A 25,742-nucleotide genomic window follows, 5' to 3' on the forward strand; every position below is an offset into this window, starting at 1 on the left:
AGGAGGTAGGGAGAGACAAGAATAAACTTTTTATTTCCCTGAGAAAATCATATGTTATGTAATAATTTTAGAGTGATGAAGACATAGATATTTTTATAATTTTAAGATATGTTATCCTGCCAGAATATGAGAAGATTGACAGAACCAGTTTGCTTGCTCTCTATTTATAGAACTTGGCCACATCTAATTCAGAGAAGCTGGAGATTCAGGGATGCTAGACTTAGATGGCTGAGTAATACGGGATGTGGTTCAAGGACCATAGAGCGTGTCAAGCCATTACTGCAAACTACTTATAACAAAGGAAATGTGATCTATTGCTAACTTCGTGTTCCCACCACGGAGAGGTGGGGATAAACATTTTTGCCGTAGCCTGCCAGATTCCCTTAACCTTGGGTCAGTCTCTTGACAGTGGCCATCGAGAGAGCACGTGGAGTGCCCCTTGCCCTGTCTTGGCCTGCCGTGGAAAAACAGTCTTTGAAGAATCACTGTCTAAGGGTAAGACGAGAGCTCCCTGAACTATTCTGAGCTGGAGTGTTTGCTGATACAAAGCTAAATTTAGCCAACATGTGTCCAGTGTGGTCAGAGGTTTGATTCATTGAACGTTCTGACTGATGGAGACCGGGAATGCTGGATGAGTTAAGAGCTGCCTTTCACCCCCGACCCAGAAAACTTTAAAATAGGCAAGACAGTTTAGCTACAACATTCTATCATTAAATACCCATCTCATAGAGGGCTGTAGGCGGAGAAAGTGTGAAAAATCAGGTCAAGTGTACCCCCTTAGTACAAGATTTAAAAACAACACCCTAACAATTAACTTGCCCATAATTCGTATGTTCCTAAAAGCATCATGCTCACAGTGCAGGGCAAAGTTCTAGTTTTGATTTAGATTCCACTTGGGGTTTAGTTTAGTGATCCATCTTTGCCCCTTTGGCATGTAAGCTCTTGCAGAAAGGGTCTTAGGCGTTTTCTAAGTTTTATATTTTGGACATTACCTATGCCTGTTATTAACATCACCAGCCTTGCTCTTAATGTAGGTGTCTTTCTTCAGAGTTAAGTATGTGTTACAGTTCCTCTAGTATAGGAAGTATCTTTCTCGATTCTGAGGTGTTTCTTTGATTTGCAGAATGAAGAATTGAAAAGAGGTAATAGCAACAGTGTGATCTGTTGTTGGAACACTACTGAGCCCTGGTCCAGCTCTAAATGATGTGCTGTTCTACTTTGTTTCCTGTTGGAAAAGTATTGATTCAAAACCTGGACCTAATGGTTATAACTAACTGCATCTCTAGAACACAGGTTTGGGAAGAAAAAAATTTTTTTCCTCTAAAATCCTTTTTTATCTGGGTGTATGGTGATAGGTTCAAATACTTGATTCACAGCTATAAATCTGCAAGGCATAAATGGGTCACAGAAAGCCTCCTGGGTTCTCTCCTGTGAAGCATGTGACCAACCACTGCCTCTCCCTTTTCTCTTATCGACCAGGTGGCTTTAATGCTACAAAATGTAGGCTGAGCGAGGCCTGGGGTAGGAACTTTATGGAAACAGCAGCATAATTTAGGAGAGAAGAGTCTGTTCCTTTGAAGCCCAAGGACATGGTCTGCATCAATCCTGTTGTTCCAGGAAATCTCAGGAAGTCATTAATGGTGTTAGAAGGCCTCAAACTTGAAGTTAAGGACAAGCAACTGCAACCTGTTCCTTTCTCCTGGTGAGAGCTGAAACGAGGACTCAGTGCAGCCAGCACTGGCTGGGAGCCTTCTTGGTGAGAGACTGTGCTGGCCGTGGCCGAGCCTGCAGACTTGGGTAAGGATGAGGGTTCTCTTCCCTAGCAGCTCATTGTCTAACTCAGGTGGGAGAAGGGGGCGAGCAAAGTGAGGCTACAAAAGGTCAGATGCTGGGCAGGATGTGAAGAGTGCTGTGTCCAGCCTTAATTGCTGTGGAAGGAGAGAGCCGAGTGGGTTAGGAAGAGCATGATGTGCATCTTGGAGCAGTGGTTCTCAATCATGAGCCCATGTCAGAATCACCTGGAGGGCCCCACCCCAGGATTTCTGATTCAGGAGGTCTGGGGTGGGGCCTGGGAATGTGGGTTTCTAACTTTCCAGGTGATACTGATGCTGCTGACCAGAGACCACACTTTGAGACCCACTGACTTTGAGGAAGTGATGCTTGACTTGAGCATTTTGGGATACGAATTTGGGCAGATATGTGGGTGAAGGCTGCAAAATTCTTAGTGGAAGCTATGGCATGAACAAAGGTATGGAGATAAGCAAGCAAGGAGTTATGTTGGGGAAACCCCAGTAGTCCAGCTAGAGAAATGGTAGATAAGGATGGAGTGATGCTGAGAACCTTGGAATTCCACTTTGTGCCTACTCGGGAGGTAATCAAGGAGCCAGCGGGTTTCGAGCAGAAGACCTGTAACTGTAATTAATTCCAGGAAGATCTGGCAGCAGGACGAGCCAACACCAGTTGATTACCAGTCTGCCTGGAGAGCTGTGTTGAGAAGGATTCTGAAGCTGAGAATGGACCCAGCATTGTGATGAGTGGTGTTTGCATGGATAGAGAACTAGTGAAAGGTGGTAATTTTGCCCTGTACTTGCCATCCCTGGACTAGAGGGAGACAATTTAGGAGAATATTGGAATAGCTGTGATAAATAGCTGTGATAAAAGGTAATCAGGAACTTTATTTTGGTGGTATTCCTTCAACCATATATAAGGACTTGTATAGGACAGCACAATGAAAATGGATGGAAAAGACATTGCTAAGGTACAATCTACTAGATACAGGCACCAATTCATTCCCTGAATTCAGCAAAAATATGTGGTGGCCAAAAGAAGCTGAGGATACAAGAATAAGATACAGACCCTGCTCTCAAGGAAGATTCACAAAAGCCTTCCTTTCTGAAGTGAGTCTCAGAGCATTAGGGAAGGTTAGCCCGGTGAATTGGTGGTGTCAGGCGGGGTGGGAGAAGGAGGGTGTAGACTGGTGTGATACATGAGGAACTGCAGTTAACGCGACGCTGGGTTGCAGGGGCGAGGCAGCGAGCTATGAGAGCTGGACAGGGGCCAGGTGGTAAGGGTCACGTGGCCCATGTTAAAGGCCTTAGAATTTGTGCTGTGGACTCTGGGGCCATCTAAGTTCAGGGAGGTCACTGGGGGCAGTGTGGATGGTGCATTTATGGGAAAGCAGGCTGGGGGCTCCAAGAGTGGTTAGGAAGCCATGCAGTTGTCCAGGTGACAGGGGGCCTGGAGTACAGGGCCGAGAGCGCGGAGGGACAGGGCTGGTCGATGTGGGGCGTGAGGGAGTGGTAGACGACTGTGACTTCGTGGCCATGGGCTGGGTAAAGGATTGTGATAAAGCGGGGCTGAAGGCCAGGAGAAGGCGATGGTTCAGTAAGGGCAAGGGTGACTTCCGGTTTTTAAACTGAGTTTTGAGGTACTTGTGGCACCTCCACGTCCTAGTAGCCAGCAGGCTGTTGGATATGAGTCTGAAGCTGGGGATTGATGTCTGGGCTAGAAATACTGATTTGGGAGTCCTTAGCATTATGTGGCTTGAAATCACACAGGTTAGATGAGCTCTCTCAGGGAGAATGTCAAGAGTACATACACTGGTCTGGGGATACCCCCGTGGAAGGGGGAGGTGCAGGCCTGAGAAAAAGAGGAGAGCGGACATTCAGGGCCTTTCCAAAAGGGAGGCTGGATCAACAGGGGCAGCTGCAGAGGCGGGAGGTGGGGGGGAACAAGGAAAAGCAAAGCATCGAGCTGCTCAGGACTTGGGAGAAGGTGGGGAGGCGGGGGGGCTCCCGATAAACACAGAGAGTCAGGAAAGGGAGCTTGCTTGGGCAAGGCGGGAGATGATTCAGTTCGGGGGAGTTGTTTTGGATCGGGTTTCACAGGCAGCTGGAATTTAAAGTTGTGGCGCTCAAGGAACAGGTTGGTTTAGAGGTAGGGATGTGAGAGTCATTTGCCGAGAGATTGACTAGATAAAACCTTGGGGAAAGTCATTTAGGGGCGGGAGGCTAGAACTGGCCAAATAACAACGAAGGTAGGCATTTGATGTAGTTCATGGAGGCCAAACCTATAGGCACGTGGGTGCCATTCCTGGGAAATCTGCCTCCCTCCTGGTACAGCATGTGTGGACTCCGGTGAGGTCCTGGGAGGGAAGGCTGCTGTAGAAGTGGCCCAGCTAGAGAATTACTCCAGCCCCCTTCCGCCTCCCTCAAATTGTTTATTCATTTTAACCATCCTGTTTCTTAATCCACATCAGCTGGAGTCAGTGTAAGATTCAGCCATGGAAAACAATTTTGAAGTCTCTTTCTCCTTGGGCGTTTGGAATTTAAAATGGATTTTCACAGGAGCTAAGTCACGTGAGCTGGAGAGTGTGGAAACCTTTCGGAACCTGAAACCTACCTCCATTGCCTGTGGCAAGATTAATCCGGTGGCATCCACTCACTTGCCAAAGGCTCTCAAATACAAGGGAAACGAACACGAAGTCACAACGTGGAGACAGCGTCGCTGGGACTTGTGCAGTGCTGGGAGACGTGCCAGCTGGGAGACTTGACACCTTCACGTGCCTGACCCGGAGGCTCCCACTATCCCTGCAGGACTGGCTGGCACCGCGTGTTGCCCTCGGTGAGTGAATGAGGGCAGCGGGGCTGTGGCAGAATGGGACCTGGCACATCCTTGGTCAGAGTGCACTTGGGCTTGGAGACACTTTTCTCTGAAGCCCCCGGGGCCCTTTAACCTCTCCTCTCCACCCAGACATGGCAGCGAGAATGAGAGCAAGTTTCTGGCCCAGCAGCTTTTCAATGAAAAGTTTATTAGAAGGGCACTTACAGGGGAGAGAGAAGGAGAGAGGACACAGTTCTTTAACAATAGGGGCACAATGCTTAAACACGTGCTCTGCCCTTAAGATAAAGGTTAGAAAAATCTAAAACACTATAAATACATACATGCTTTTTACAAAGGTATTAAAAGGTCAGGCTGGCTGAGAAGGGAAGGTAATCAACATCCTCCGCGTTCTTTTTTCTCACCCAAACGCACACCCAAACAGGAGTCCTGCCCAGAACAGCCTAGTTGCAACAGCAGCACTGAGGGTGAATGAAGGCTTCCTGGAGGAAGATGGCTCCATCCCTCTGTACAGTTCTCACCCCTAAGAAGGGAGAGGGGCTTGGTTCAGAGGCCCCCACGTAAGGGCCTGTATTCGACTCCGAGCTGCGTGGGTCACATGCTGCCACGTGGGGAGCCAGCCTGGGTCGGTTGTTCCAGGCACTGAGCCCAAAAGCCAGTGCACCCTCTACCAGCGTTTGGAACTGGCTATGCCCCGTCTCTTCCCAGCCACTGTCCTTGGGAGGAGAGCCTTTTCCAACTTTCTTCAAAAAATTAAATAGTTATCTGTCTTGAATGGTTTTAAGAAATTATTACATAAATATAAAAACACCAGAATGCTCGAGTGTACATTACTTTAGCATAAAAAAAAATTACAGGATCCCTTGAGAGAATTTCTCAATCCAGTTTACACAATACGCGAGTTTTTGCATGTGATAGCTGTGTTTCTGAAAGGTTGCCTGTAGAGCAAGTCATTTCCCCACTCTTCCATCAGAGATGCTTCATCTTCATTTTTGATCCATACATTTTTCTGCTTTCCCACCCACTTGTGGAGTGGCTGATAATCCTGAAAGACTGTTACTTGAAGGGGTTCAAAAGGGAACATCTATGCCACACAAAGAAAAATGGTACAACTTAGCTGTGTTGAGGTTTTCTTCTAGCAAAGATGTAGATTTGGGAAAAACTCCCAACTCTGCCACCTAGTCACACAGTAAGACACAGGGCCCAGAACCAAACTCATGCCCTCTCTTGCTACTGGTAACCCCCTTGGTAAACAGTCCCCTGAGCAGTCTGAAGATTCCTGTCCCTCCCTTCTCCTTTTTAGGACTACAGAGAGTGGCCTAATGTGAGCTCTCACCCCGCAGAGACCCTCACGGAGCCTCAGAAATGGCAGCTTGGGGCTGAGAATGAAATCAGATATCTGCCGTCTCCCCAAGCTACTCACATACATGCATGTCATGCACACGTTACTTAAAGAAAACCTTTTTCTGCAGTGTGAGTAAAGGCATTTAGCCCTGGAATACGTCCAAACTCTAGGAAGCCAGAGGGAGATGGAGAAAAACAAACTAAGCACAAGATACGTGCTACAGCTCATTCCAATACATTAACAATGATTTAAAAAAATAATCACCATGGTAAATAAAAAAAATACAGCACAGACAACATAAGGACAATGGAAAAGTCTGCCAGCAGCCTTGCCCTCATGTCTGTTCTTCCTAAGAGTCCAAGTCCCCGCTCCTGACTCTGGGCTTGTCTCAGAATGTCAGATCTGCAGTCTGCCAGGAAGGTGGCCAGCAGAGAAGACTGGCCAGCACAGGCCTGTAACCCGAACCGCTGGGGCGGCTACCTACTTGCGCTGGAAGGCTCCAAGTACTAAATAAAGTTAGGGGGAGGGAGGGAGTGGGCGGAGAGGAAAGGGAATACAAGTTGGCTCCTGAGGGAGGTGCTGAGGCCAGGATCTAGGACCCCGCGCTATAGCTACTCTCAGGTCAGCGTCAGCACAAGCCGCAAGGTGAAGGTGGCCTGGAGGGGAGCCCGGGGCAGGGGAACAAGGCACGTTGTGCAGCCTGGACAACGGCACTGAAAAGGGTCTCCAACAGCCACCGTCACCCCCCAGAACTGCCCTGATTTCCTCCTGCCCCTTTCAGCTGTCCTTTAAGTTTTTCAATGTATAAGTGCCTGCAGGCAATAGGATTTTAAAACTATTTTTATGACTTGAAGGACACTAATATTACACGTGCCTCAAAGCCACCTACACAGCCTCTATGGTGGGAATGAAACCAGATCCTAACCTCTGGGTACAACCAAATTTCTTTTCAATGGTGCTGAAGGTGGGCTTCCCCACTTTTTCCTCACTCATCCTCCTCCAGCAGTCTAGTCTATAAAGAAAAAGGGCCAATTAAGTAGCTTTCGGAAAAAACACAAAATTAAAACTTCATGCCTCCTAGAAGTAGCCTTTAGCTTTGAGCACTGAGGGTTCTAAGACACCATCCAAATGCAGCCAGATGTGACCAAGATCACCCAAATTGGGTTGTACCTGAAGCCAGTTCCCAAGTACCTGGGGGACAGCTGTGCGCCGTAGGAAGCCCTCATAGGAGATCACGTTAGCAGGTGGAGAACGCGGGCCCTCAGAGACTGCTTCCCATGGCTTTTAGAGGGGGCAGCACGATGGCTTCAGCCGAGGCCAAAATGGAATAAGAAGTCATACCATGAGTCTCAGACCTGACCGGGAGCAGGAACACACATCCAGGAGGTTCAGATGATTTCCTGTATCTAAAAGAAGCAGTCCACCATCATTTCATACCAGGCACAAACTTCAGACTTGCAGTATCTGGTCCCCTCAGGTGGAGTGAGGGACTACACACCGTCTCCGGCTCTGTGTCAACAGTCCTGCGCGAAGACCAGTCCAGGTCTGGCAAGGTACTCTCTTCTCTTCCTGTGTGCTCTGGAGGCTTGGCAAGCAGCTCTCCTACCTGGAAACTTCACGGCTGAAGCTTCAGAGGCCTAGGATCGTGCGAGGCACCCAGGAAGCCCCCAGCATCTCCACATAGCATCAGAAATGTCATCACATTTGAGGTTTATACCTGCCGAAAGTGTACACTTTCTTCCCTTCACCTGCAATTAAGACAGGACTTCCATAGGAAATCCCTTTATTTTTCCTGGTAGAAATCCATGCAAAAATATGGGGTAAGTCATTTCATACAAAAACAGCAGCAAAGTATAAAGTACCAATTGCAAGTGGCAATTCCATCTGCTGTATTCTGCAAAAGGCCAGTAGAAGAGGGCTCTTTTTTTTGTTTGTTTTCCAGTTGAAATAACTTATAGTAGTTTTCTCACTAATTGCCACTGGGAGCAGTACTTACTACACATTATAACTGCTAGGGTTGTCACTGATGACCCTCTACTGTGACCTAGATAATCTCATATCCCAGGGGAAAGATGACAGACCTCTTTGCACCAAACCTGCAATTTTCAAAGGTGTAAAAAAAATTTTTTAATAGCCCTTTCATTTGCTTTTGTGTTGGCCTGAGATCTTTCCCTCCTGGTGAATTTGCTCCTGTTAATTTCAGCTTCCAAAAGTGCTGGCAGGTGTCTTCCCAACAAAACCTGGAAAAGCTTCACTTTGGGGGAGAAGTTGCTGGGTCCCCCTCTGGTTTCCCGATCAACGTGCCAACTCAAGGTTTTTTTTTTTAAATGTAAAACAAGGGTTTAAAAGAGCATACGACAAAGTTCATTTAATTAACGCAACTGACTACATCAGCCAATGTAGCCGAATGCATGAGAAAGCGGAGCGAGCTCTTACAGGTGACCGGAGACCCGCGCACCGTGGTGGAACACCGTCACGGACAACTACCTCCTGCTTCCCGGGAGCATTTCACATAATTCAAATCTCTTTGAGATCAACGTGATGCTACAAACTACACATTTCCTACGTGCTGAGCCTCAACAGATCCTTCCAACGGCTGAAAATGCAGACAACTTTAAGAGTGTTTTTAAAGAAGAGGTGTCACCACCTTTTCCCACCGGTCCCTGTGTGCTCGGTTCTGGACACACTCGCTCACACCAATCAGTATGCTCCCCGAGGGGTGGAGACAGACAAGACCCCTCCCCACCCCAAGTCAATTCAGCCCCCAGGGTGCAAGGTCTGCCACTGCTGGGGTTCAGGAATGCTCACTGGAAGAGGAGGGCTGGGCCTGAGGTGCGCTCATACCCCTGCCTGCCGGCTTCTCCCTGCCTCTAGAGCGCCCAAGGCGAATTCCGCACTTGGTCCTTACCACAGGGCCGTTTCCTGTTGGGCAGTGACATCTCAGTTTGCTGTCATTAAAAGAAAAAGGGGCTGGGGGAGGGGGCAGGTGGTAAAATACTACCTGTTTGCTCAAGCCACCAGAGCAGAAGCCATTTCTTGCCCTTCACACCAGGGCCAAAGGGCAGATGTGTTCAGCAGACACAGCTGTTCATAAAAATCCATCTCTGGGTTTGCTTTCATGTTCTGTAAAACAGGCTCGTGCCACTTTGGTTGAGGGAGAAAAATTTCTTCTTCTTTGACAACCGTAATTTGAGTTCTGATTTCTCCACCTCCTGCATGGCCATTTTCCCCAAGCCCACCCTCCCCACCCTCCCCCTTCACACCCAATGTCTCTAAGACACACTGGAGCAGCGGATGCTTGGGGAGCCCATCTGGGTGAGGACCTTGTCAAGCCACTGCAAAGGCCCATTCAGGTGCAGCTCGATCCAGCAGGGGGTGCTGGTCACAGTCTGTCTCCTGCAAGACATTGGGAAAGGGGTGGGTTGGGGGGTGTTAAGAATGTCCAGAAGCACACACATGTCAGAATGCCTTTTCCTGCTTTGGTGACAGGCTTCTTTCCAGAGCCAGAGATACAGACTGCCTTGCTAGACCCTGTCCTGGAGGAGGTGCCACGAACTTGCTGAAACTGCCGGGCCAAACTCCAAGCAGGAAGGGCTTTGAGTAAATCAGGTTCCCCTGCACCAGGGAAGGAGGTGGCCCCCTTAAAGAGAAACATGTAAGGCAAATTCCAGGGTACCCCAGAGGCCTCCCGGTTGCCTTGATGGGCTCCTGATGGAGAACCTCAGCCAGAGCAAAGGTCTCTCGGGTCCCCCTGTCCTGAGAGGGCACCTACAGCTCCCCTGCCTTCAGCCCCGACCCACCCCCAGCAGGCCGTGATGACATGCGTCTGCCTGATTGAGGGGTGTTTCTTACAAAGCGCCGACAGAGTCCACATGCTGTCGGTCCCCAATGTGCTGATACAATTCTCATCTATGGCCTTATTTTGGAAAATCTTACGAGCAGAGCGAGCCATGGAACAATTACTGGAAAAAACCAAGGCACACCACACGTTTCTTTTCCCCAAAGCACTTTGTCTAAATTCGGGCTGGTTGATGACGCAGCTTGCAGGCAAGCTCCCAAAGGCCTCCACTGAGCAAAGGCTATCTGCTGAGGCCGGAGGCGCTGGTGCCAGCTGGAGGTGAGAGGCCTGGGCCCTGCTTTCAGCCACCTCACAGGAAGGGGTGAAACCTTACTCTCCTAGGCGCAGGAGGCAGGAGGAGGGCGAGACTGTTCTGGGAAGGGGCCGCACCACCAGTTAGGTTGCTCTGCGTGCTGCCAGGTGGCAGTGACGTGGTGGGCTGCACAGGACTGGGTGTGCTGGCAGTATGTCCTGCACGGTGACACAGTGCCCCCAGGGAAAGGCTTCTCTGCCAGCAGGGGGCCTCTTCCCAAGCACTTGAAGCTGGAGAACTGCAGTGCTGCACCAGGTCAAGAGCCGCTGGCCCGAGGTCACCACCCTCCTTGCTTGGCCTGCGCTTCTCCTGAGTGGAGGGTTAGAAATGGGCTTGCAGGCTCGGCCCTGGCGTGCCTGCCTGACCTGGGTGCCTGAGTGTGGCCCTCTGGACTGCAGTCTGAGTGCTAACAGGAACAAATGGACCTCCCTCTGGCTCTTTTCCACTGGGTCCGTCTTTAAATATTTCCCTTCCCCAACTAAAAAGAAGATTAATTTTCTAACCTTTCAACTCTTGCTCCCTAAATGATTCAGCCAAGGCCAAAAGGTGAGCTAAAACGTCCCTCGGGCTGGGCCTTTGGGCCTGGGCTAATCTCAGGCCATTATAACTGGGTTGTAAGTTCTCTGACGGCTGACCACTCGGATAGCTCAACTGGTCATTCATCCCGGATTTGAGAGAGACCCCAGAGACCAAGGTGCTGCGTTCCCTGGCACTGTGGGGCAGACACGGAGAACAGCAGCTAAAGTATGGTAAATGAAAGAGGAGGATTTTATGGACCGAAATCCTCTAATGAGAATCTGACTTTCCATAAGTCATGCTCATCTGGATTTCATTACAAATGGTGGCCCAGAGCCAATACTGAAATGGGTTTGGCCTGGGTGCAGAATGACTGCAAAACAAAATGGATTCCAAACATCTGGAAAAATGAAGAGAAGGAGAGAGTAACTTGCAGGGCGCTGGCTCCAGCTGACGTGTGGGCACCTCTGTGTCTGCTGCGGAGTTGGGGCTGGGCACACAGACCTGCCTCTAGGGGAAACTCCTGTCCAGGTGCGGAAGGAAAAGGAACGGGCTTCTCTAAGCCCACACCAGAGTGGCCCGAGAGATTCGACACAGCAAACCAGGGACACCCCTGACCCAGTGCCATGTTTAAATCAGTATCTAAAATTATGAAAAAATCATTTCTGAGCAAGTAAATTTTGTTCCTTTGACTACCCAAATCTCCTCCTCCCTTCCCTGCTTCTCAGTTTTAATATCCTAGATCCTCAGGGTCACCGGGTCAGAGATGGAGCCACAGAGGAGAGAAGGAACAGTGAGATGAAGACTTAACTCCCCGGAGAGGGTCTTCCTAAAACCATCTGCCCAAAACGAACAAGGAAGAAGCCGCCAAGAGGACACAGTTCTAGGCTCAGCTTTTCCACAAATGATGCAACTTCAGGCAAGTCGCTTTCCCTCCCTGGGCCTTTGTTCCCTCAACCGTACAACGGGGACAATGCCAGCGTCCCCACCCAGGGTTGTGGTGAGGATGGAACGCTCCCAGCTCCTGAGAAACTCTGAAGCACTGGGCGAGCACTGCTCAGCTCTTCCTTGTCTAGTGGGACTTGGCCCCGCTCGGATCCCTGGTCCCTCTGCTCTTCGGGGCAAGGGCCAGCCTAGCTCATCTCTGGGGAGCCCTTGCTCTGTGTTCTGAGCCACCTGCAGTCCCCGCATCCCGGGGACAGGCGCCCCAACCCCGACCTGTACTCGGCTCCCCAGCCTTTGACGAAGCTCATGCGGATGGTGCACATCCGGGTCAGCTGGTACACGGCCTCGAAGCCCTGGTTGACAGACTGAGCCAGGAGGGCAGCAAACTCCTGGTTGTTGAAGATCTTCAGGTTGCATCCTGCCAACAGAACAAAAACAGTGCTCGTGGGGACGAAGAGCGCACTTGTCCGGAGCTCCTCTCCTGGCTAAAGCCCCCCCACCCCAGGGTCACCCAGACTGGTGTTCCCATATTAGCCACGCTCAGCACCACACTGGGGGCGAGCCCACGTGGTCCCTGCCCCTGAAGCCATCACTGCCTTGATGGGGAGATGCAGCTGACACAGGTGAGGGGGGAGAGTTAAACAGTGGCCCATAAGCTCCAGTTCCCAGAGCTGTGGGAAGGCTGAGGAAGACAGTAAAGTGAGCCCAGGAACAAGGGAAACGGTTGGGAGAGGTGGGCCCTGCCCTGGGCCAAGGGGCCAAGGCAGGACTCCAGGGAACAGAGGCAGGGTCACGAGCCTGAAGGCCCATGTGGTGTGCGGGCATGGCCGACCTCCTGGGGAACAGGAGTCCTTGCCCTTTGACGGAGGGAGCACCAGAGAGACGGGCCAGCTGAGAGGCTACCCGGCCTGCCGTGCCAACAGGAGCTCGGCAGAGGGTCCTGGGCACCTTCCACCTGGGCTCCTCCAACAAATCCACCTCTGCCCAGGCCAGGAGGGAGCGAGAGATCTGGGCCACATCTTGGCCTCTGGGCACGAGGCTGGGGTGGGGTGACATTCTCGGCAAAGTGAAGGCGTGTACCTAACTCCAGGCATAAAACCAGAGACAGGCACGCATAAAGTTTACCGTAAATCTCTTGTTCGAAGTCCTACCGCCTGAGTGCCAGGAATGTGTCAATCAGAAAAATAAAAGACAAAGCACATGCCGAAAGTGCCCGAAAGGTGAGCTGACGTGACGCTACTGGGCCAGCACCGTGCCCCTCGGCTTGCTGCGTGACTCTGGGCTGGTCGCTTTCTCTTCTAAGCCCGTGTCTCCCTTGTAAAAGGAGAGGCTGGCCTCAGAGGCCCCCCAGCTCTGACATTCCATGAGAAATCATCCAGCACCACAGCCAGCTCTGCCCGAACCAGAGAGAGGGAGAGGGCGGGGCCGCGGATGGGCAGAAAGCCAAGTGCGCATCTGGACTTCCTCTTCTCATTTTCTCTGAGGGGAAGAGGGGTGAAGCAGAGCCCAAAGTGGGTTCCGGTCCCCCGCCCAGCAAGCAGCAGAGGAGCACACAGCCCTAGGTTCATCCTGGCTCAGCCACTTACTAGCTGTGTGTCCTCTGCAGGTAGCTTAACCTCTCTGAACTTGTCTCCTCAGCATGCCTCCTCGCCTGAAGAGCTAGAATAACTGGTGAGGACTAAGTGAGCCTCAAGATAGCCGTGTGCTCTGTAAACGCAACCACACGACATTCCAAAAATGGAGGGCACCACGAGCATCTCAAACTCCTTGCATTCTTAAGTTGATCCAGCCCACGACCCACCGCTCCACCATCACCTGCTACTTAGTGAGCGGGAAGACATGCCACACATGTGCCGCAGGCAATGGACTGAGCCACATACTCTACCCACCGGGCATAGTCCACACTCTGTGGCTGCGTGCCCTGGGAGAAGTGGGCTTCGGTGGGGGCTTTCTGCCTCAGCTTTCTAAATAAAGAGGCCTTGGATGAGATCAGCCACCTGCCTGGTCATCTACCCAGGCCTGGCCCTGTCCAAGCCACCCTCTGGGGTGAGCCTGCCACCCCTTGGAGTACAGGTGGGATTCGTAGCCTGACTCAGAAAACCCTCAACAGTCCCCCTGAATAAAAGCAAAACTTTCTCATGTCCTTCCATGGCCTGGTCCCATCATGTTTTCTAAACATGTCTCCCGACTGTCGTTTAAATGGCCTCCACTGCAGGCAGAGTGCAGCCCACGTGTGCCCTGCCCTACATCACCTCTGGGCCTTCGCCCATATTGTTCCCTCTGCCTGCAATGCCCTCACGGTCCCCGCCCCGCCATCACCCTATGCCTAATGCTTACCTACCACTCCAAGCCCAAATGCCTTCTCCTCCATGAAGCCTTTCCTGATCCATCCCAACAGTTAAATGTGTTTTTCCCCTTGGATCCAAGAGCACGTTACCTGTGCTGCTTGCATGGTGCGTAGCACCCTCCCTTGTATTAAACGCATTTGTGTCTTTGCCTTGTACACTCAACTGATGGGTAAGGTCTGTGGGGACAGCAGGAGGACTTCCTGCACCCCTCCATCCCCGTACAGCATCTAGCTTGGCTTTAGGAAGGAATGGAGGGAGGGAGAAAAGAAGGAAGGAAGCAGGCATACTATCTTATTCGCATCTATGCACACAGGCAATAAACAGGTACCCAGAGATCAAAGGCAGATCTGTCAGATGCTGCGTCTGCTCCCTGAAGGTTCGGGGAAGTCACAATAAGACAGCAAGGCAGAGAGAAAACCCAAGGGAAGCATCTCCAGATTGTCAATGCAAACACCAATGAGGAGAAAAGGTAAGAGAGAAGAAACCTTTCCAGCATCCCAGGCATGTGCCGCAGAGGAGAGGACCTCAGGGAAAGGGTGGGTATGTCGGTGGTGGTACCTGGTGGGATCTTGCAGACGGTGGCTGGGTGCCAGCCGTAGCGCTGGTTACAGTTGGGAGACTGGACAAAGATGGCACTGTCGCTGAGGCACTCTGCAAAGACCTCGCCTCCGATGTAGTACAGCCGCACGCCTCGCCCTAGAGAGATTCGGGTCAGAGTGGCCCTGGCACCAGCTGAGGCTACCAAAGGAGGCAGAACCGCAGCCAATGCTCCAAGTGACTGGTTCTCTGCCAGGGTCACCAGGCAAACGGGGCCCAGAGCCCAAGCCTAAACACACAGGGAAGTGATGGGTGATGCTAGGTTGCCAAAGCTGGGGAGGCAGACGACAAGAGGAAAGAGCATGGGTAAGTGTTAACAGCAGCCTCTGCCAATGACCCGCCATGGGCCTCGGCCAGGTTACTCAGCCGCTGAGCCTCAGTTTCTTCATCTGTAAGATGGGGATAACAATAATACCTACCTCATGGGGCTGCTGTAAGACACACAGCAAGTGCCTGGTGAGCAGTAGTTGCTGCTGCTGCTGCTGCTGCTACTACTAGGTCCCTTCCCCCTCCAAGATTCAGAAACTCATTTAGTCAGCCTGCAGAGCTCCTCCCGAGGCAGCAGATACCCCAGAAGCCCTTCACTGCAAGGACGGCTTAATTAGTGCCACTCCCTGTACCTTTCTCCCCTCGATGCACTTTTCTAAAACATTCCATAGCTTTATATCATTTACTTTTCCTTCATCTCTTAAATCCACTCCAGATGGACAGAAATTATTTTTAAATTGGCTCTGCAATTCAAGCAAGTTATATAAACCCTCTCACAACGAGTCTCTGCTCAGCCAGGGGATGTTCTCTTCTCCTGCCTGGAAGGTCTTTGTTCCCACTCCTGGGGGCAGAGGCCCAGAGGGCCAGGGAATGGAGCCAGCTTTCACAGGCGCAACGTGGAGTGGGATGGAAACCAGGTGACCGGCTGCAGGCCTGCCTCCTCGTCCCACCACTGTCCCCGGCCCCGCCACTCCCCAGTTCTTCCTGGCTCAGTGCTACAGGACTTGGCGGCTCACAGACACCAGGGTGCTGACAGAATCAGGGGCCACTAGGAGGCGCCCTGGAGTTATGTCAGTCAAGAGCGGGAGGCGGAGGTGGGAAGACCCAGACCCAAAGGACAAAAACGTTTGGGTAACTTTTGAAATGTTATATTTAAATATAGTAAAGTATAAAGTGGGTAAGTAAACACCTGTGTATACCACCGAGGATCTTTTTAAAAGAAAACAAGTAGGAGGCTGTCTGGGAAGGATGCAGGCTCAGGGGCAGGAGGGGGCTCTTTGTCACCAACTGTGTTACACACTTGCTGTGTGGCCTCTGCAGGGCTCTGCCCCTCCCTGGGCATCAGGTTATTATTCCCTGGAAAGTAGGCACACTGGTGCAGGCCCATGGCTTCCAAACTTTTCTTGACTGTAAAACCCTCTCTCCAAATGAAATCTTCTGTGAAGGCGCAAGATATAACACAAACAAGAGCAGAGGTGCTCTGGGTCACATGCACCCAGACCCCTGCTGCCCTGCCCAGCTCCTGAGTTTACTCTGGAACCCCTTGGCCACCCTGCGTGCACTGAACAATGTCTGAGAATACCCACCATCTCTACACCATCTCTGTGGCCCTTCCAGGACTCTGGATCGCAAAGCTGTGAACGTCCTCAGCATGATAATTTTATGAGCAAACCAAGTGACACACAGCAAGGCTTCATCCTCCCTAACCTAAGTGATCTTTCACCACGTGCTGAGTGTCAGGAGAGAGTGTTAGCAGCAGTGGTGTCCCGGCAGCGGGCAAATACCGGTCTCTCCACCTCTTCTAAGTTCCAAGAACAATCGTATATGAAGTGAACAAACAGAATATCATTCCTCCAAGGTGGACTATATATACTTGTCCACCTATCAGTACTTCAAGGGTATTTTTATTAAGAGAATTGCACGGTTGCCTTTCTCAAGAAAGTCCACTGTCCTCCTCTGTGGCTTTCAAATTTTCAGAAATGGTCTCTGAGTGGGAACGATCAAGCAACCGGAACTCTGTCTGGCCCCTCAACGAGGCAATATGGAGCCTGGGGGACGGACATGGGGGAGGCGCACCATGGTGGCTGGTGGGTTCTGGCAGGGGCTGTGCTGGCTGAGGTGCAGGGTGGTGTCACGGGGGGAACGCGGCCGCCCCTTACCAATATGCCTCCGCGTCAGCTCCACGGCTGCGTTCCTGTTGACGTTGGAGAGCAACCCCAGGCAGAAGCGCTCGGAGTTGGAGGGATCGGTGAAGCCGTCCACTGTCATGGACGGCTGCGAGGCGTGGAATGTCTCCCCGACACGCTGGTTGAGCTCGTAGTAGGAGATGGAGCACCAGAAGGCCGGCTCGCAGTAGGTGACAGGCTGCAGGTCTGAGGAGACAGGCCGGGCCGCTGGGTCAGGGGGCCCCCCAGCCCCTGAGCTCCTGGATGGGGTCCCCTAGATGCTCCGGAAGCCTGTTTCCCCACCTCTCAGGGCATTATAATCCCCCCCACCCTTTTACTGTGTAAAACTCGCAGGATCCAGTGGGACAAAATCCTCAGGTATCAGGAGAAGCATTCCACTGGCCTTGGCACTTTTTATTTGGTCTGAGCTCACAAAGGCCCTGCCCCGCCCGGCCTGGCCTTGGGTTGAAGCAGTATTCAAGGAGGTGCTGGGTCAAACCCACAAGGCCCTGAGACCAACAAGCACCTGGCTAAATGCACTGGACAGGCCAGGAGTGCCCACTGCGGTCTGGCCACACCATCTGCCTCTCTCCCAAGGTCCCCAGAGTAACCCATGCTGATCTCTGCCCCCCCCAGAAGGGCTTGCAGCTTCTGGCTCTGCCTGGTCGTGGGCTAACTCCTAGCCTGTCGGGCGGCAGTGTCCAAGCCTGTGAAATGACAAGGCTGGTGCGGCCCAGGGGGTCGCGTCTACAGCCACACCGGCACCAGGCACTAGGCACTGTCTACAGAGTGAACTGGGTCCCTGCCTCTTATTACAGAAACTATCTTCCAAATGTATCCAGATGCCATCTGTCGGGGTGGCTAAGACACAAACTCACCTAAAAGAAGCTCTGAATTTATCCTAGTTGTCAGTCTGTGTCTCGGTCAAGGGCTCCTCAGAGCAAACTGCCATCCTGTGAGGGGGTGGTTCTCAGAAGAGGTGGGAACCCCTGAAATAGAGGTTTCCCCTCACGTGCCTCCACATCACCTTTCCCGTGGTTCCCTACGCCTCCGGTCACCTCCAGCTGTTCCAGGCTCCACACCTGCCCAGGTACCCCTGCCCTCCTCCTGCCCGTCTGTGTGTCATCTCCCACCTTAGGGTCCATCCTCTTGGCCCTGGGCCGGGCCCTCGTCATTCCTCACTTGCAGCAGTACCATGCGTCTGACAGGACTCCTCAGCACTCCAGCCAGCCTTTCCAGCTGCTTCTCTGCTCTGCACTGCTCCCTGGGCCACATCCTGCTCTCTGCTTACTTGAATCCCACCATCTGCTGGCCCATCAGGGATTCTGCTGCTCTCATTCCTATGTCTCAGACCTCCAGCCTGAGTCACTTGCTCTGGCTCTTACATATACGTGGAGCCGCCTGGTCACTTGGGGCGTGTCTTTGTGGGAGCCAGTGAGAGTGATGGGGAGGGCTCGCCATGCGAAGTCTCAGCACTGGCCCGAGACCCCTGCTCACCGCCCGCCGGGCAACTTCCCAGAGCGAGAACCCACGAGAACCTCTGCTCAGCTCACCAGACCTCTGAAAGTGCGTAAAGCCCAGGAGAGAAGATATCAGAAGCTGTTCCAGGAGGGGCCCGGGTCCCTCTGCAGGGCAAAGTGGCCCTGATCTCCTTCTGGGGTCTACGCCCATGATCCCATCTAAGGGTCAAGAGAAGGTCAGCAAACACGGGAGGAGCCACAGCCTGTGACATCCCTGCGCTCAACACACCCAGGAAGCGTCAGCTAGAGGGTCAGGACACCAACATCAGGTTTCTCAACCTCGGCACTATTGAGATTTAGGGCCAGATAATTCTGTCTTTGTGGGGAGAGGGTTCTGTGCACTCTAGGATGTGCACAGCATCCCTGGCCTCTACCCACTAGATGCCAGCAGCACACATCCATCTCACCGTCCCAGCTGTGACAGTAAGAAATGCCTCCAGACATTGCGAGAAGTCTTCCACGGGGCAAAATAGGCCCCAGTTGAAAACCACTGCCCTAGATGTTTGACCAGGTCGTGGAGCACAAGCTTCAAGGCCAGATGGACCATCGTCCACCCTCCGCTCAGACACAGACCAGCTGTGTGCTGCTGAGCAAACCAGTTAAAACTCTGAGTTTCAGTGTCCACATCTCCCCCGGGTCACCAGAGTGGAGAATCTCCTTTATCACCAGGCACTGTTTGTGGATGGACTGAGATAATTCAAGTGGAGAGCGGGGGCACACATCAAGCACTCAATAAATGGCGTTAACAGAAATTATAATAATTTTGGTTATATGAACTTGAAAAGATCCTGTTCTTGTCCTGACCTCCATCCGAAAGGGGCAAAGTGTCCTTGCCCCTCCTCCTCTTGCCAGGGCCCACACTACTTAATGGTGAAAGTGGTGTGCGTGGGGCAGGAGCGACCATGGCCTGCGGCCAGTGCCCCCGAGGCTGGGTTGAGCCACGCCAGCCACATCCGGCTCTGGCTTTGCTCGATGCTTGACATTCCAATGAGATAAGCTATATTCTAAACAATGTGGTCACTAAAATGTGAGCCATGTTGCTTTGGAAACCTTAAAAAAAAAACACCACCACCACCACCTAAGAAATCCAAGTGCACTCCAAGCCTTCAAAGTGGTCTGGCAATGTGTCAGGGCCAAGAGGTACTGGGGGATTCCCAGAGGCAAGCTCTGCTGACCCTGCTGTGCAACCTGAGGGACGTGACGTCCCTCTCTGGCCTCAGTGGCCCAGTCTGAACAGTGACTGCAGTGTACTGGAAGCCACCGAAAGCAGACCATGTAGGTCACGGTGTTTCTGGCAGGGGTCACCCCGAAGAGGCAGCTATGCCTGGTCTGGGCTGGCCTTGGCTTCTCTAGCCAAGTACAGAACAGGGCCGTCTTCATCTCCAAATTATAAAGCCTTTTCCAGCACCCCCTGGGCTTAGTCCAGGCAGAAGTGAGCGAGCTAGGCTCCCAGGAACACGGACCCAGCCCGCCCGTCAAAAGAAGAGAAGCCAGCAGGCCACCCGTTGGGTAACATGGGGCCAGAACCACATTCTGGGGACGTGTGGGCTTCAAGGTGTCTCGGAATCAGAGAGAGGCTTGGGGTCCTAGCCCAAGAGGCCCTCCCAAGCAGATCTGAGCCCTTATCTAAACATCCCTGCAACTCACAGACACTCACTGAACAGTGCTGTGGAAAACACAGGATGCAGGAGCCTGACACATAATTAAGAAGATGCTAGTTGGGGGAACAGAGCAGTCGGGCCAAGGCAAAGTCTGAAGGCTGCCATTTCGGGGAGTGCTGTTTGGACGAGCTGACCTACATTCAGAAGCAGCACCGCAGCCATGCACTTACTGTTGTCTGCAAACAACTGACAGTCAGCCCTGCCTTTCACCTCTCTCCCTCCCATCATCCCTCAGTGCTTCCTCGAGGCATTTCTATAAGAGGAGCTGCAGACCCAAGTATGATCACCACCTCTGGGCTATGCCTTGAATGGCACTTTATTTTAAACTTCATGTATGCCCTCATTTCTCTCCTACCAAAGGACTTATCCACACCATGGTTCCAAACAAGACAAAGTCAGGACCCTGGAAAAGAGAAGACTATAAACAGGCTAACCATGAAGTTATAGCTACTGAAAGAGCACTCAGCTTGGGGCTAAGCTTCCTAGCAGACAAGGCAAAAAGGGAGCATAATATGCTACATGGCTCTGGTTGGTGGACAGACAATTCTTACTAGTTCTGCAGGGGAAACAAAACTTGTCCTGGGCACTAAATCTTAAATGACATCTTCAGGTGGCTACTCCTCCCCCATTATCAATCAATCCAGCCAGCCAACCTACCCTAGTTTCAAGAGTTTCCCAACAAACGCAGCAGCAGTTTTATGTAAGGTTGCTTCTAAAAACCCTGAACATAGGCCACTCACAGGCTCCTCTGGGAGGACAACTCTACAGGGTAAGGTGACCTGCCCCAATGGAAAGTGGTTTCGCTTCTCTAGGCCAAGGACTCAGCACACCTGGAGTGGCAGCTGATGGCGTGTGCCCAAGGCCTTCCCTTCAATCGCTTCTGCTCTCGGCCAGACTGCTGAGTCTGTGCCAATCTCTCTTCCTGCAGCAGAGGTGTTGCAGACGCAGGAGCCTCTCGCTCCAGCCGTTCTCGACCCCCTGTCCCCACCGGTGCGGTGTCAGCCAGACCACTCGAGGAGCACGGGGCACTTAATTCTCGACTGGCCCCCTGCCAGCCTAACGCATTGGCTGGCTTCAGCTCTGAGCCCGATTCCAAGCTGGCATTGACTTTCTGTTTTGTTTAAGGAAAAGAAAACAGAATAAAACCCAGAAGGCAAAGGGATGCCTATTAAAAACATGTGCGAGAGATCCAAATCCGGTAAATGAAAGGCGGGGGGAGGTCGGAGTGGGGAAATTAACTTTCTACTATACATCGAAAGCAGGGACTGGGCAAGGGCCGGGAGCAGCGACGCTGTAAAGCTAAAGGTCAGAACACAAACGGCTGCCTTAGTCTGCGCCCTGCTCACCTGCCTTAGTCTGCGCCCTGCTCACCTGCGGAAGGCGGCTCTGCCTCAGGCCAGGAGACTTCCACGCCCCAACCCCCACGCGCATTTCCCCTGCCTGGACTGCTCGTCCCCCTCATCTGCCAGGACGCAACCTTCAAGGCCCAGCGTAGGTGGCTGTGAAAACATTCTCTACCCCTGTGCCTGAGCCACCTGTGTACCTGAGGGTTAGGTCCCTGCAGGCCCAGGCCAGCTGTGTCCCAGCAGCGGGGCACCAATTCCAACTTGTCTCACCAAGGATTAGGCAACAAACCCAGTTTTACACAGAAAAGACCCCATGCTCTTTCAACCTAGGACCCGTTTCCTGAAACCAAGAACAGCGGAAAAGTCTAAGAGCTGGACGGACCCTCAGGAGCGTGACGGTCCAGCCGGCAGCCGACTTCCTGCCGTGAAGATGCCTGCTTGTGGCGTCCCAAGCTTAGGGAAGATTAAAGCCCAACGAGGTCTCGGAAAAGAACTTGTGCAGCAGCCCAAGACACCTGGGATCGGGTAGGGCCTGTAACATGGGCCCCTGCCCTCTCTCGGGGCCCAGGCGTCTTCCTGCTACTCTGCCACCAGGGCCCCTCCTCCTGGCAGCCTCAGCCCCAAGGTCCTCCGGGAAACCATCATCTCCTTAAACGCCAGCTCAGCCGCTGCCCCAGAACATTCCCTGGTACCTCGTTTCCCCCAGTCAAGGCCCCTCCCGAGATGTCTCACTTTAAAGCAGAGAACAACTTTACTCACCAGCAGGATCCAGCTCGTTATCTTTCTTCTCTCTCTCCGCCTCCCTCCTCCTTCCCCTCCATTTGCTCCAATCCTTGACCTAAATCCTTAGGAAATTCCAGGTGACTCATCTGGCATGATGTGTAATAACAGGAACATCACCTGCTCACATCCCTTCCCTGCAAAACAAAGCCCTGGGACCTCCCCAGAGCCTGCCCCTGGCCAGAAGCTGAGCTGCCTTTCAGTCACTCAGGGGGCTCCTCCACGAGGCACCCCAAGTGGCTTTACTGTGGCAGGAGGTGCAATCTTTTGCCTGGAGGAGGGAGGAAATGAAGCAGCAGCCAGATGTCCTATGCTTGCTTTCTTTTTGTATAATAACTCCTTTACTAGAAATAATAGGTGTCCTGAGATGCCGTCTCTCTCCGGGGAGAACTCTCCGCGTGCCTGTCAGCATCCTACTGTTTGGGACATGCCAGCCACAAAGGAGAAATGCAGAGGCAGCTGCTGCGTGCTGCCCACCCCACCACCCTTTTATCCCCAAAGGATGCCCTTGAACTCACGAGGAGTTCTCTTCTCACTTCTCACTTTGCATCTCTGCAGAACCCGCCCACTGTGTCCTTCAGCACCTCCTCCCCTCCCTGAGGCCCCATCCTCCACCTGACCCTCAGCCTCTTCCCGAGGGGGTCCCGTGAGTCTGTCTTCAGCCCTCTTTCCTTCTTGAGCTAGGTCTCCCTCTCCACTGAATCCATCCACTCCCAGGACTTCAGCCGAACCTTCATCAGTGTTTCCAAAGTGAGATCTATGGGAGGGTCAATGGGACCGTAAGAGAAAAGTGTTCCAACAGCGGTTGGACCCGTGGGAGAAACGCTGGACCAGACAGGCCTCCTTTCTGCAGGACTCTCAGAGGCTTTACACGGCGGGTGCCCTGGGGGCCCCAGGAGGGGGGACAGTACAGGCTTTCCAAACTCATTTGATGACAAAAGCATGTCTCTGACTCCACTCTGGGCAAGGCTGTCAAATATGCTAACGGCTTCCAAAGCTGCCCCTCCAGCCGCAGCCTCCCTCCTGACCGTCCTGCCGCTTCCTGGACACAGGCAAGCACCAGCATCTCCCTGTCACCCTTCGCCCCAAACCCCGTCCCACCTCCTGGGGCTCTGCCTCAGTTAAACTGAAGCGTCATTGTTTTCCCAGTTAAAGCTGATCAATAAATGCCAATGATTCATGACACTCTTAAATGCCCTCTCCTCTCCCGCTGCCATTTCTCTAAAGCATTCATCTCAGCCTCCTTCAGTGCTACAGCTTCCTAAGTGGGTATGTTGGGGCGGGGGTAGCCCCAGTAATTTCCCCTAGATTTTAAATTCCACAGAGTGGCCAGATTAATCATGCTGAAGCTGCCGTCAGATAACCACCCCCCCCCCCAACTCAGAACCCACCATCTCGCCTCATCCTATAGGCAAGACAGGGCTACATAAGGGTGGCCCTCAGGGCTCTCTTCTCAGCCCGCCAACCCCGAGCCTCATCTTCTCCACTGTGCCTCCCAACAAGCCAACCAACCACACTGCCAGCTGTCCTCCGAGCTCACCCCACCCTTTCACGCCATTGCTTCCATCGGCAGTGTCCTTCCCTCCTTCTCTTCTCTGCCTCACCGTGTCCCACCTGTCCTTCAAGGTACAGCTCATACAGGTCATCACAACTCCAAGGTCCCCCCACCCTACTTGGCACTGTCCTCCTGGGCACATACAGTTCCTCCCTCCTGTGTGCTGCTCCCTTGGCACCGGGCACAGTGCATCACTGGTGGACAGACACCTCCAGCCACTCCACCAGACTGTGAACACCTAAAGGTCCTCCCCGGCTCTGGACCACCAGCATCAGTACCTACTAGGAACTCAGCAAATGTTGACTGAATGAGTTAATACATAGGAGACACTGGCCACCCTGGATGATGTCCCCACTGGAATGCCACCGTTTGCTCCTTTGAACCCTCAGGGTACTTCATCTGCACCTACCTCTTGTTTTAATTAATTAATTTATTTATTTATTATAGTTGCAGCACATGGGCTCTTCGTTGCAGCTTCTCTCTAGTTGTAGCACATGAGCTCAGTAGTTGCGGCGCGAGGGATTAGTTGCCCCGCAGCATGTGGGATCTTAGTTCCCCGACCAGGGATCGAACCCACATCCCCTGCACTGGAAGGCGGACTTAACCACTGGACCACCAGGGAAGTCCCCCCTCTTGTTTTATATAAAAAGTATTAATCGTCCTGCCTTATTTATCCCAACAAGGCCAAAAGCACCTTCATGTCAGGGTCTGTGACACCTTTTTGAATTCCCCCACTTGGACTGGCATACAGTGACCAAGCAGGAAGTGCCCAGAGAATGAATGAGTGAGGAAGAGACAGGCAAGCAGGCAGGCAGGGCTCCCAGCCAGGGACAACATGGGACACCAGGGCCCTCATACCTGACATTTGTTCCCAACTGTAAGTCAATAGGTGTCTCCTTAAGCCTAGTTCTTCTGAGTGAAAAAGGGGAGGGCTAGTCTAAGTGACCGAGCAAGGTAGGGTCCTGCTGCACATGGGGGCACAAGTTCTGGGTCCCCAAGGCCTGAGTTCAAAGCCAGCTTCTCCATTTTCTAGCTGCGTGAAGGGGACAAGTTCATTAACCAGTCCGTTCCTTGGTTTCCTATTCCATAAAATGAAAAATCACAGCACCACCACCTTAGATAGTTGTTACAAAGATTCAGTTAACATGCATGAGCCACTCTGAACAACACTCAGTAAATAGCAAGTTCTCGAGAAGTGTTTGCCATCTTCAACACCATCCTTTCATCCCCTTGCAGCTACGATGCCAGAGGCTGTGAGATGGTAGGGGCCCTACCAATAGTATTGAAATGGGTGAAGGCGGGGGTTCGAGGGCTTGGCAAGCATAGAGGAAGCCGGGCCTGTCAGCGCCCGTGTCTCGCTGTGAGTCCTACCGTGGCTTGTTGGCTGACTTGTCCCCCACATTCACATCTTCCCAGCCGAGTGGCACCCCCTCTCTGCCCACCAGGCTTGGAGACTGTCCCTTCCTTTGGAAGAAATGGCCTAAGAATTCCTGACCCTCAGACGAGAGGCTGAGGAACAGGGCAGCAGGCAGGGAGAACTGTGCCAGCAGGGCACTCTGCCTTGGGGCCAAGTTCAAGAACGTGCTGTCATCCTGGTCCACACAATCTCGAGGGGAATTCACAGTGAGTACCCACCCAGGACAACCTGCGGTCTGAACCACCAAGTCAGGCAGTGGGGTTGCCAAGGCAAGCACCAGTTCTGATGTCTGTCGACTTCAGGGCGCCCATGGCCACGGTGGGGTAAGAGGGCTCAGCCTCCAAAGCTGAAAGCCCAGACTCAAGTTCACAGTCATGGCCTTTAAGTTCTCAAGGGTTAACATAGCTTCCAGCCTTCAGAGTTTGTGTTTAAAAACTCCATCAGTCCTTTCACATCGGGAACGTGACCTTCCCGCTGTAAAGCGCAACCCTCACAGTGGTATTATTTTACAAAGATGATAAAACAGATCCCCCAAAGTTACATTTCACACTGCCCACTTGTCAGCCTGTATCAAAAGGTTTTCAAGCAGCTCCCCACGTTCCAAATGATGACATTCTTCATCTGATGCTATCAGTCAAGGACTGGGAACAACTGGGAACAAAAGCCAGGCCAATCCACTCTGATTCACCAAGCTTGGATATTAACTCCTTCTTTTCCTGAGCCACAAATCAAACCCCAGCAATACAGGCTGGAAAATAATCAAACTCACATTTTTCTAAAGCTACCAG

General features: G+C 52.3%; 1 protein-coding gene and 1 long non-coding RNA gene across 2 annotated transcripts in view; one reads left to right on the forward strand and one right to left on the reverse strand.

Annotated features, from left to right (window-relative positions):
- Nucleotides 1–411: 411 nt before the first annotated feature.
- On the forward strand, nt 412–2,986 carry LOC132487510 (uncharacterized). The gene is made up of 4 exons (XR_009531648.1): nt 412–495; nt 1,124–1,293; nt 1,618–1,797; nt 2,429–2,986. It is a non-coding gene; the product is annotated as an uncharacterized LOC132487510 (long non-coding RNA).
- Nucleotides 2,987–4,790: 1,804 nt separating this feature from the next.
- SMAD3 (SMAD family member 3) overlaps nt 4,791–25,742 on the reverse strand; it is a 121,636-nt gene continuing 100,684 nt past the window's right edge. Inside the window, exons 6-9 of the mRNA XM_060097125.1 lie at nt 16,670–16,882; nt 14,484–14,621; nt 11,851–11,995; nt 4,791–9,361 (exon numbers count right to left, since the gene is read on the reverse strand). Coding sequence (XP_059953108.1) covers nt 9,238–9,361; nt 11,851–11,995; nt 14,484–14,621; nt 16,670–16,882 — 620 coding nt within the window. The 3' untranslated portion in view covers nt 4,791–9,237. The remainder of the gene's footprint in view (nt 9,362–11,850; nt 11,996–14,483; nt 14,622–16,669; nt 16,883–25,742) is intronic.

The sequence above is a fragment of the Mesoplodon densirostris genome, chromosome 4, assembly GCF_025265405.1.
Source record: "Mesoplodon densirostris isolate mMesDen1 chromosome 4, mMesDen1 primary haplotype, whole genome shotgun sequence".
NCBI classification, from domain to species: Eukaryota; Metazoa; Chordata; class Mammalia; order Artiodactyla; family Ziphiidae; genus Mesoplodon; species Mesoplodon densirostris.